The 12,553-nt window shown below is 39.1% G+C and overlaps 1 protein-coding gene across 2 annotated transcripts; it reads right to left on the bottom strand.

Moving 5' to 3' along the window:
* Window positions 1–7,518: 7,518 nt before the first annotated feature.
* FGF20 (fibroblast growth factor 20) lies at window positions 7,519–12,321 on the bottom strand. Of its 2 annotated transcripts, XM_090140086.1 has the most exons (4): window positions 12,259–12,321; window positions 11,472–11,523; window positions 9,301–9,404; window positions 7,519–8,646 (listed from the first exon to the last, which is right to left on the bottom strand). In XM_090140086.1, the coding sequence occupies exons 3-4, from the start codon at window positions 9,328–9,330 to the stop codon at window positions 8,401–8,403; spliced, it is 276 nt and encodes a 91-aa protein (XP_089996212.1). In that variant the 5' UTR covers window positions 9,331–9,404; window positions 11,472–11,523; window positions 12,259–12,321; the 3' UTR covers window positions 7,519–8,400. The 2 variants fall into 2 exon arrangements, with proteins under 2 accessions (XP_089996212.1, XP_031444617.1); XM_031588757.2 differs by lacking the exon at window positions 12,259–12,321 and having other exon boundaries at window positions 11,472–12,199.
* Window positions 12,322–12,553: the final 232 nt, after the last annotated feature.

Here is a 12,553-nt window from a genome sequence, read left to right as displayed (position 1 = left end):
CACACACCTTTGCTGCTCAGCACAGTGTCAAGCACTCGGGCTGTGTTTCACGCCCTTGCTTTGTCAACATCAGCTGCATCTCTGCACAGAAGTACGCCAGCATTATCGCTGCAGGCTAAGACAGCCTGCAAGCATCTGTGGCAAAGCCTTCATTGGAAAGGAACACCATTTGCGCAAAGGAGAAATGGGGCTGGGAACTGCTCAGAATGTGTTAAGCCCATCCTGTTATTCTCAGTTCTCTGGATCACGTAACAATTCTCTCTAAGGAGAAGAAAAGCAGAAATTTTAGACAACTGCTGAATTAATTAGCTGATTATTCATGTGTATTTCCAGAAAACTTATAAGAGATGAGTATCCGTGTGAGCTACGTATATCTACTTCTGTCAGGTAGCATGCAAAATAAATCTTATCCCTTATAAGTTTGTAACAAAATATATTCATCTGTAATATCGTCCTTTATGGATTTTTTATAGAAAAGCAAAACACCAGACAATTTCCTTCTCTTTTTTAAGCACAGTGCAGGAAAACTTGAACAACAACAACAACAACAAAATGAATTTCAAATAAACCCCAAGATCAAAAATCTCTCTCTTTTGGTTATTTTTACTTTGCAATCAGATCTCTTCTGCTGATTTGTATAGGTTGCCTATAAGAGATAATGCACAAAAGCCTGTCTTCAGATCTCTGATAGGAAATCCCCACTGCAGCAATAAATATTGTATCTGCAGCAGGCAATTGGCAAGCTACCTTGATCATGATAGTCCCTGGCTGACAATCACACAAAAGTGAGACCAGAAAGTATATCTTAAATGTTTCAGCATTTGGATTTTCCTAACTGCTCCTTTCAAGTTCTTTATGAACAACTTGTATATAGATCAAAACATGCTAATTTCATCATTGCTGGCCAGCATCATAAAAGAACCATGTGAAAACATATGGGCACACTCACCAACCTTTTAAGCAACAAAACTGTTCATAGAACTATTGAAGTTTATCCATAAGATAAAAGAGCTTTGTTGTTTTGAAACAATAGTACCTCTTTTTTTTTTCTTTTAATATGAAAATGTGTGAGAGTGCTATGTGTCATTTATTATCTGTAACATTTTCATTTAAAATACTGTCAAGGGACTGCCTGAATATGTAAAGACAGCAAGAGCTAGTGCAGTGCAAAGCCAAATAGGTTTAGTTCTTCACGCTGAATGCAGTGCTATATTCCCTGCAACACAAAGACAAAATATACAGGGAAGAAATATCTGGTTATGAGATATAACTTATTTTTCTCTCTTTTGCGTTAATGGGCTGCAAAGGATTTCAGAGATACTCAGGGAAAGAAAATGCCAAAGAATGGCCAAAAGTAGGTGAGAGGGAGTAAAAGCATTAGGAAAAGACAGACTCATCATATGAAAAATTTTCATCAGAGTAGATAGAATGGCTAAGGTAAACTCTGCTAATAACTTGTAATTAGATGAATCTAACTTTTCAAGGTTATTCCACAAATAAAACAAAAATATCTACATATTCTTTATTATGATTGTTTGCTTAACATCATCATCAGAACAGTGGAGAACACTTTGCATAGCTAAGATTAGCAGATACATTCCCAGATAAAAGAATTTACTTCCTCAGTATGGTAAACCTGTGGAGTTAACTGAGGTTGTAAGCCACAAAACCACAATTAATACACAAAGGTTTTATCTTAGACCCAATTTTTAATAACAAATCAAATGCAATGTGGTGTTTGCAGTGGTACTTGAATACAGCCCTGAGTAATTTTTAGGGACAATTTCATACTTCACTTTACAGTGTTTAGTACTCACAAAACTGACTTCAGTAAACTTCATGATTTTGGGACAGATACCCATGGAACCATGACCTAGAAGAGAAAGTGTGAGAAAGTACTGTACCAAACAGGGTTTGTAGTTTAGCATTCAGCAGTTTCTATGTATATATGAATGTAATTTCACAGAATTAAGAGTATTTGCTGGCGACTTTGTGGACTGTTAAGCAATGGGTTCTGGTTCACTAAAGTCATTTTGGACAAAGCAGTCTTATCACAGCAAAATCTGACTGCTTACTCAAAGATGAATAGAACAGTAAGAAAAGCAGAAAATATTTTGAATTAATGAAAAGCAAAATGAACTGCTAAAGCAGTTCATAAATACAAAAGAATATTCAAGTCTATCTGTTAAAAACTGCAGTTCTGTAAGTTTGGGAAGAAGACCAGCACCATAACATAGCTCTGAAGACTATGTCAGTGAGTTTCTTGAAAAGGAAGAGCCACCATTTGATATTTTAAAAACAAAACTCAGTTCTAAATCGTATCTGGAACATAGGCTAGAAGCATACATCTATATCATAGTGTTTAAAGTTACCAAAGGGATTGACCATTTTAATATATGCCTTCTGCAGCAGGTTAAATTTATAACGTTACAAGACTTTTCTACATTCGTTAAGCTTAATAATTAGGAGATATTTTCCCCTCAAAGGTAGTGAAATTGAGGTATAAAGACTCTAATAGGTAGTCCCAAGGTTGAGTAGACAGAAGAAAGGGCAGAACAAAAAGCAGCGTAGTTCTGAATTTTTATGCTATCACGAAATTATGTGACTATTCAGAAGAACAACAACAGTAGTATTTTGGTCAGCTGAAACTAAGGAGTTTCCATCTGGACTGATAACTCACATGAGCTGTACGATCTCTAGTAAGGAAGACATTAATTGTGAAAATCTCAGAGCGCATCTCAGTGTTCAAACAGTTCTGAGAATATTCCCCTCCATATCAGTTTCACCTCCATTTTGTTCATTGCAAGTTCCAGCCAACTGGCTTGCATCCATAACTCTACTAGAAAAGAAAATTATGTTTTCCAGCTCCAACAGAATAGAAGACACAGAATTGGCACTATTGGAATATTGATGACTTGCCAATATGATCATACCTAGAAACTTCAGCACAATGGGGGATCAGCCAACTGTTAAAAATTTAGGAGTAAACGGCTTCCTATCACTTCTGATACCTCAGCCATGTATAGATTAAACTTCTTTAAAGCAAATCTACCCACCTTGAGACCCACAGTCATGTCAGTGGCTCCTTTTATCAACTTAACTTGGAGATGGCAGGAAGATCTATCTTATGAACAATAAAAACATGAAGTTGTTTCCTGAAGGACTCAACTACTGAGACTTGTTATTTCCAGAAACAAAAGAGACACTGGTAACTAACTTGAAAACTATGTTTTGCAGAGATATGCTAGAGTAGACCTGATGACATCTGGGAGGCAAATGAGAGATAACTTGGGCTCTATTCATAGACCCAGTAAAAATTATGATATCCATGAAATTAGTATGTGATTTGGGTGATTTTAAGCTTTAAGAAAGCATATTCCTATAACCATACAAAAAATTATAATTCAACAATTTTATAATTCAATATTCCTATAATCATACAAAATATATCAAGACTTTACAACTGAAAGCTGTTATTGACCTCATTCTCAAAAGACTACCTTTCTCACACTCCTTTCTCTATGAGCTGCATTTACTAAAGATTTGCTATAAAAAGAGAACAGTACGACTGCACTTTCAATCCGTTTGAAATACTGAGAGCAAGTGTCACCACTGCTCTAACTCTATATTTTCTCTTTCTCCTGAACTTCCAGAATGGTTCTAGTGTCTGATCACATTGCAGATGAAATAGTTATTTTGGCAAGCTGCCAACCAATTTCTGTTTGAAACTTAATATCTTTCCAAATGGCAATAGGAGTAACTGTTTGACCTCTTCCTTTTTTTTTCTTTTTCTTTCTTTCTTTTTTTTTTTTTAATCTTCTTTATTATTATTATTTGTGTACAATTTATTTGTAACATTGCCATGGTTGAGTACGTTCCACCTGAGAAGATCTTACAACTTTCTGGTTTCTAGTCCATGAATCTCTGGCTACTAAGAATCCATGGAGGACCATTAAAAGTGTGGAGAAAACAAAACAAAACAAAAAAACAGAAACTTATTTTAAGATAGTGCCATAAATGAAACTTTCCTGATTAATCTCTTGATGATATATATCAATTTCAAAATGTGTTCCTCCTCTCTCTTCAGCAATGTTTTTATCATCTGGTACCGAGACAGCCACATATACACCCAGATGTACACTATAACCAAGAACACTAACAGCTACAACTTCACCACAGCAGCTGAATGTATTGCTGGGGAGGGGGGGGGGGGGGAAGCATCAAATTATTGCATTTGTGAAGTTAATAGTTTTCCTCACATTTTTAGCAAAAGGAGCAACTGAGAAGATTTCTAGAAGGCATTCTACTGCGATGCTGAATAGGTATACTAAGTTAAGGCAGTAATGAAAATATAATTGATCCTATGATTCTATAATTACAGTGACTGGAAATGTCTTACCTCCATTTAGTTCATGGCTCTACAGAAAAAAGAAGTATGGAAAACCTAATGGCTGGTAGTGGCATAACTTGAGCCACCATAGTGTAGTCCAAATATGATTACATAAACTTTAATTTTTTAAAAAATCACATTCATAGCTCATACAGTTTCTGTTAAAGATCTGTTAAAGATCTGTGCTTAAGAGAATCTTTAGAAAGGTACTGAAGGGAGATTGGATGGCTATGAAAATTACTTGACAAAGCACATTAGGAAATGAAAATTGCTGTCAATAAAAGCTACAATGAAAATGTACTTGTTATATGGCTCTTACCTATCAGAAAGTAAATTCTGCAAAAACCTGAAGTGCTGGCAGAGCACATGGCCATTGCAGTGATTTGAACATTCAGATAAAATCGGTGAAGCCAGCCATCACATCTGTGCATGACAAGTAGCACCCATAAGCTTATGGCAGAAAACATGAAGATGGAGACTCAACCAAAGTGCTCCATGCAAATATGAATGGTTCAGACCAATGAAATAGCCGTGCTTTCAGAAAAGCAGTTCACTTTTTCCAGTTACATCAGTTCATCTAATAAAAAAATATCCAATTCCAGAGGTACTTCTGTTCTATCCAAGCTAGATGACTACCAAAAAAGCTTTAATGACTGTTAGAAATTCTAAATTCTGCATTCTGACGAAGTATACAAAGATTAATAAAAGTAATAAATTCATTTCAAATATGCTCATAAGTGGAACTCATGCCTGGACTTCAGAAAACTTTATATGTGACTAGTACATTATTTGCAACAGAACTTGGAAAAGATAGCAGCAAAAAACACAAAATGCACTCAATTCCCAGCTACTTCTGAGACCAAAAGACCAAATGTTTTACAGTTCCTATGAGAACCAGTGGGAAGCAGAAAAGGGAGCTGCACCTGCTACATAAGCTATGTAACTGCCTTGAACTGTTCCTTCTTGGGAAAAATGGAAAAGTAGAAACAGGGCAGACAGTTGTGCAGGGACTTGTTTCAACATATAACATGTTCCCTTAAACCTAGGGGAAGTCTGCCTTTACAGATTTCTTCTGAACCTTTAACAATGCTGCTTCTTTCAGATTACTCTGTTCATGACATTAGAACAGCCCTTGACTTTCAAATTGATAGAGTTACTGCAAAAATTGGTTGCAAAGTAGACCAATGATTCTTCTGGTTAAATAAAACCAAACTCTCAATCTTTATTCATTTGGCACCTTTCATTCTCAAACTGATAAAAACTAACAAACATGAACTTCATGTGAAGATCAAGAACATAACAGAAAGTAGGAAATGCTACAAACAAAATGGGAAAATGTATTCTGTTACTTCAGTGGAAATTTGCCAGTACTGCAAAAGAAGGCTGTGACTGCCTTCCAGTACTCTAAAAGTTTTATAAATTCATTTTTCACCACAGTGCCTGCCACATAACATTTTGATCAAGGCTTATTGGCCTATATATCTCAAGTAGCAGTGGGATAAATAAATGACGAGCATATATCACTTTCCTCCTTCACTGGTGTATTTCTAGATGTTGGGATCCAGAAGTTTCAGTGGAAGACTGTCCACCACTTAAAGTTATCCTCAATTACCGCTCTACACTGTATCACATCTGTGAAGAAAGATGTGCAATAAAAATAATGATTAATACAATTTTGCTATCTTGAAAGTACTTTTGAGGTAGTTACATTAAGAGTAAATCGCTAATTTAAAGAACGATTACTATTTTATCAGTATGAGTTGAACACTGAGCATATTTACCAGAAATGATGGGGGTTATCTCCTGAGCAGCAGCCAGGAGTTTGATACTCAACTTATATGGAATAAATTATTTTTTTAACATGCAGAGGAAATTTTTTAGCTATTTAAAGTATATACTTTTGTCTTTGCTTGCTGACCAATTATTAACAAGTCAACCCAAAATCTTTATGGTTTACTTTATGGTTACTTGAAGCACATTACAACAGTGTTTTAGTAAACTGCATGTACTCAGTAGATCTTCCACTACCTGTTTTTCAGAAAATGTTAACAAAACTTTACCCTTATTTTACACATCATTAGCCACGAAGTGATAAAACATCTTTCTCTGTACCTGCAATCAATTTCTATTTGGCAGAAAGTAAAGTGATTTCGTGCATATGCTCATCCACTTCTCATTATAGACTGGAAGAGGTTCTGGTATGGTAACAGCTTTAGCAAGTGCATTATATGCTGGAAAATGTGTTTTGTTAATACCTTGATTTTATATAAATGATGCACATGCAGTACTTGAACCATACTGAACTCAAATGAGCTACTTTGAACTGGAGCCCATCGGGAGGACTGGCACCTGAAACCTGAGAGCAACTCTGGCAAAACGCACATCTGGCTGCCCTCCCTATGCCTGCCCTTCCTCCAGTTCCTTTCCTGAACCCACCTTTCCTGTGGAGGTGCCAGCCACCTGACAGCAGGCTGCAGCAGGGCTAGATCTAAATTATATGGAGTCTGTCATCAGTCCTCAGTAATCTCACATAGAGTGGAGGCTCAACTGTCAGTCAGCATGCTAAGAAGTTTGTGCTTCAGAACCAACAGTCCTAAATTAAATTAGCATGATATACCTCTATAGCTATCAATAGCATAGAGTTAGACCTTTTCTGCGTCCAGGCAGTATTTACACGTAAACTGATGTTCAGATTATTCCCTAAATTAAGAATTAGGGTAAAATAGTAGTCTCCTCAGGTCCCCTGTACTCAGGAGAGAAACAGCATTCACTCACATGAAGTTATCCACTCAGCAGTATCAGTCTTCTTACTCACTGTTTCCCCTTAAAATTATTGACCTTTAGCTAAAACATTTTATACAGTCATGAGAATCCTACAAGAAAAGTGGATGCAGTGCAGAGGATTCTAGTCATCTGGTCATTTGTGTGTTAGAAAAGATAGTAGCAGTCAGCAAAAAACAAACAAACAAAAAACCACAGGTGTGATGTGATCTAAATCAAGATCTTGAGAGCTACTACTGCTTGTTCTTTCAAGGTAACTGTAAAACACTTCATTATTGTTTCAGGTTTGCATTATCACAATATAGTGCACAAAGAAACTCTTAACTTAAAAATGACAGTAAACCAAATAAAGTGAAATCATTTTTAATTCTCTTTTTCGAATGTGCATTTGAATTCAGTACAGATCTGCGAGGCACTTTCATAGGTCAAAAAAAAAAACCAACAAAAAACCAACAAACTGAATACTCTTTCCAAAACAAGGTTTGTCATAAAGCAATGGTATGAGCACAAAATATAGCCTTATCTGTAACTAATAGACAATGAAATCTGAATATTCAGGTTTGAGATGCAGTGTAGTGCCGTTTCTGTATCATGACACTACTGTGAAAGTATTGGCACTGTAAATGATTTCTCATTGGGGTTAGGGGCTTGTATTCTCTTCATATCCCAGTAAAAAATAAACTCTGTAATAAATAAATATATAAAATAAATATATGCTATCTGAAGTTGTATAAATAGGTCCATCCAGAAGAAAAGTTCCAGCTCTGATTATGATGCACTGACATCTAAAGTCCATCGCTGAAGTGAAGCCACCAAAACTTCATATGCAGTTCAAGATTATTGGTGTTTTGTTTTGTTTTTAACTGTATTACAGTTTATATATCTTTATTTCTTCCAGTCATTGTTGGATCCACACGATGTAAGTAGGTTTTTTTGATAATTTACGGGCCATAAGTAGTCCAGACAAAATCACCAAGAGTTTGTAACTTTTAAGAAAGTCACACTCCAACTTCCCTCTTGTTACTGGTTGCCACACAGTTCAGCAAGTTTGAAGGAGGCTGGTCAGCAGTCAGTTTTAAGGCTTTGTCTCCTAAATGCAAACTTTGGAAAATAGGGGTCTGTCTATCACAGAGTAGCTTCTCCAAATCTCTTGTGCCAGTATTGTCATGTGAAAATAGGTAAGATGAAATATCACTGGTTTGATTTTCTTTCCAAATGTCCCTCTCCCCTCAGCTGTATCCTAGCACATCTTTATACAGTTCTGGAACTCTTTCAGGATCCACAGGTCTGGGCAGGAAATGTGTGAACTTCTGGTGTCTTTTGGACCTTGCTCCATCTCTGGGAGTACCATCTTTGTTAAGTGCTACAAAGTATCGCCGCCCAGAATCTCCGTGTTTGTACACATTGGAGGAGTAAGTGTTGTACCAGTTTTCCTCAAACTGTTCCCTGAAGATGCACTCAGAAGTTAGTTTCTCCTACACAAAGGAAGAGCATAGAAAAATAAGTCAAGTTATTATTATATATGAGAGCACACTTATGAAAGAAAATGATAAACAAGATGTCTTAATGTCTTAGGCTTGTCCTGCCTGTTAACAAAACAAATCAAGAGGAGTACATTGACCTGACACGGAGTCTAGAAGCTTAACTTGTGCTTTAGTCTTCTAAGAACTGGACCTGTACATATTCAAATTTGGATTTAAACACATTATATAACACACTAGCTAAGAAGCCACTACTTATTTACAATTTAACTAAAATTCAATTGATCCACAGTAATTTACTGAGTAGATTTCTGTCATGGGAAGTCTACCACTCTAGAGATAAGACCCGCATGGGTTCTTTGTGATATGTTACTTTTCATATTTTAAGCAGGAGGACAGGACTAGTCAAAACAAAAGGAACATTGTCATTGTTTTCATTTTGTGGGGATGATGCGCTCTGTGCACTGCACAGAAGAAAGCTACGTTCACCTCAGTTTCTAAACTGTGTGGTCTAGATTAAGTGCAAGCAGTACATCAGCAGGTCACCATTTCATATTTGTTCAGATCACTGATTTTTAGTGCTTGCATAGTGGTAACAAATGTATCAAAATCTCAACATGTAGAAGCTGACACGAAAGCAATACTTACAGAGCCATAGAGTTCTCCCTTCTCATTCATTCCAAGGTAAAGGCCACTGTCTACACCTCTTATGCTGACCAGTCCCACTGCTACACTGATGAATTCAAGGATACCTGATACCCAAAGGGAAAAAAAAAAAAAAAAAAAAAGAGAGAGAGAGAAGAAAAAAGATTATTTTAATTCAACTTGTGACAAAAAAGAATAAAATCATTTTAAAAATACATGTGGAACTTTTTTTTGAAACTTCTACTACTGTATGGAAACATATACAATGTTCACATGAAAGCAGGCTGAGAAGCCTCATCCAGGTAAAAGAATCCTGCTTTATTTGAAGAAGCCTTTTTTTTTTTTTTTTTCCACCCTTAATTTTAATGATGAAAGGTTTTCATTCATCACTCAGGCTAAAACCTTTGGTACTATGTGGCTGCAATCTATAATGATTAGACGCTGTTTGCCAAGTTGCCTGCTCAAACATCAGGAGATAGGCTTGGATTACCTGAAAATATACTTTACTTTCTCTATAGCATTATCTTAAAAAAAAAAACAAACACTTCTATTACTAGACCATTTGAATAGAAATTGAAGTACAGATGGAAATTTTATATAACAGAAGCTACCTGCAAGAAAAAAAGAAGGGGTGGGGGTGGTAAAAAAATATTTGCCAGAGCTCTTATCTAGCTATATGGGTCCACACCTCTTGACACAACCTGCTATCTTCACTGCCAGCTTTGTGTGTGCATGAAATACGGTGCTTATTTGGTTGTGTTTGAATTATAGCATTACATATACTACATTTTCCCCAAAATGTAATACACGTTAACAATACAAAGCATTCAGGAGATGAGGCACTATTTGAAGCCTGCAGTTTGGCAAGTGTGTGCCAGCCCACTTAACCAATTGATATGCACAGATTACAGTGCATATAAAACACGAAAGAAAAGAGACGTGTGAACCAGCTTTTTGGAGTTGTTAACAATGTAAACAAAGCCTCAAAAATTAGCTGTTCTGGAACCATACCTAAGATTTTGCTACAGATAGAGTGGCAAAATCACAAATCAGTTTTTTAAAAAATCTCCATCTAGGGAAAGTGATTTTAATACCATATTTGCTTTTGACCACATCTTTTTATCTATTGTTACTGTAGTAACGATCACTCTCTCATTCAGGACCATTTTTCACTGCAAGGCAGATGGACTGCACAATAATTTAAAATGTTGTGAATTTTAATTGAGGTTTGGCAGGTTTTTTATTTACCTCACCAAGGACCAAAGAGCATAAATCCTTTACAAAGAGTGATCATTAAAAAAAAACCTCTATTGCATATAAATCATCCTCGCGTTCCAGTTCCTAAAGCACAGAGCCCCATAAAAGAGGTGGAGGTGTTTGGTCTCTCTAGTATCATTTTCAAAGCCACTCTTTTTCTAAGCTCTAATAAGCAGGTGATTCAGCCACAAAGCAACCACATCAGACAAACCTGCACAGAACGGTGGTAGAATAAAGGAAGAACATTTCTAAAAAGCCTGAATGTTTGATCTGAGGCTAATTTTTTTTTTTTTTTTTTAAACACAGACTTATTTCATGTTTACATGCTGTAGGAAATCTCCCTTCTAAGAAGAGCTCTGCTTGACTGCTGCTCTTCTACTTCTGAAAACATCCACATGTTATAAAAACAATTAAGAGCCATTCCAGCAGATAGTTTTGGCTGTGGGGAGGACGATAGGAAGCTCTTTAATCAGCTTTTTATGACTACTGAATCAACACACACCCAAACTTGAGTGCAATTGACAACGGCAGGTTTGTTCAGATGCTTCATTCCTACAACCAGTCCTTACATTTTACTCTTAAATCACAGGAAACATCCATATTTTGGGGCTCGACACCTGTTTTTGGTTTACTGGCAGAGAGAGCAATGAGAAGTACTCCTGGTACTCGAGCAGAGAGGAATTAAATCACCTCTACTTTGTCCTTCTCATGCCACAAAAGGGCCACTATAAATACATTATCCTACCAAGACTCTAAGCACCCCAGAAACGAGCACAGAAAGTTAGGTCCCATTCTCACCTGCCCTCCTAAACCCTATGCCCACAGACAGGGCAAGATACCCTGCGGGGGCTAGGCAAGGCACCCACCCGCCTGCACTCTCAAACATCGCAAAGCCCGCGCTCCCCCTCGCCACCTACCGAACAGGCTGTGGTCCTGGCGGGTGCCGCGCACGCTGCCGTCGGGCAGGATCTGCAGGTGGAAGCCGGTGCGGCAGTAGAGCTGCCGCCGCCGCAGGATGCCCTGCAAGTGAGCCAACTCCGCCGCCGCCGCCGCCCGCTCCGCGGGACCCCGCTGCTCCCCCAGCAGCGCCGGGCGCTCCCCGGCGGGCGGCAGTAGGAAGTGGGCGCCCACCGGCTGCCCCAGACCGTCCAGGCCGCCCAGGAGGGCCCCCACTTCGGCCAGCGGAGCCATGGGGGCACGGAGCGAGCGGACTAGGACGAGGCGGCGGCGGACGGCTGCCGGCCTCTCCCAGCGGGCATGTGGGGCTTCGCGGCCGGGCCCCAAGCATGGGGAGCCGAGCCAGTGCAAGGCAGAGCGGCGGGTGGTGTTTATACGCCCCGCGTGTATATATATATACGGCGGTCCCCCTGACATATGCTAATGAAGCCCTCCGCGGGGAGGCCGCGTTTGAAATTGTAAACCCGCTCCCCCTCACCTCGCACCTTCTTCCCATCTGCCCGGCGGCGGGGAGGGAGCGAGGGAACGGAGGGAGGGAGCAGCGAGCGCCGGGAGCCTGCCGCCCGGGCTGCGCCGCACGCGCAGGTATACGCGAACCTATGCGCCCGTGTAGGCAGACGGGCACGGCGCTGCGGGGTGCGGAGGGCACCGGGACCGGCACCAGAACCTGGCTGGGGTGTGCGGGCTGTGCACCGCGGGACAGGTGCAAGGAGAGGCGGGGGGGGGAAGCGGGAGAAAGGGCGTTACCTGAGGGCGAGGCCTGCCCAGACACACATGAAAGGAAAGAAGCACAAAGATCTGACAGTTCTACTCCCTCTTTCTGAAACGCTAATAAAATGCACAGCGTTACCCTTGCCTTTTATCACTTCAGTTACAAGGAGGGGAATTTTTAAAGAAATTGGCACAGTCAGGGAGGTGCTTTCCCCTCTGCAAATTTTCCCTCGTACTTAATTTATTAACGTGACATGAAGCTGATCTATAGCGGTTGGGTATCAGTCTTTAGAAATATTAATGGGCAGGAACACGGTTTGGGAGAAATGTT

The sequence above is a fragment of the Phasianus colchicus genome, chromosome 4, assembly GCF_987193195.1.
Source record: "Phasianus colchicus chromosome 4, bPhaCol1.hap1.1, whole genome shotgun sequence".
Taxonomy (NCBI): Eukaryota; Metazoa; Chordata; class Aves; order Galliformes; family Phasianidae; genus Phasianus; species Phasianus colchicus.
Note: the sequence above shows the minus strand (reverse complement) of the source record. Positions and strands in the feature narration are given on the sequence as shown.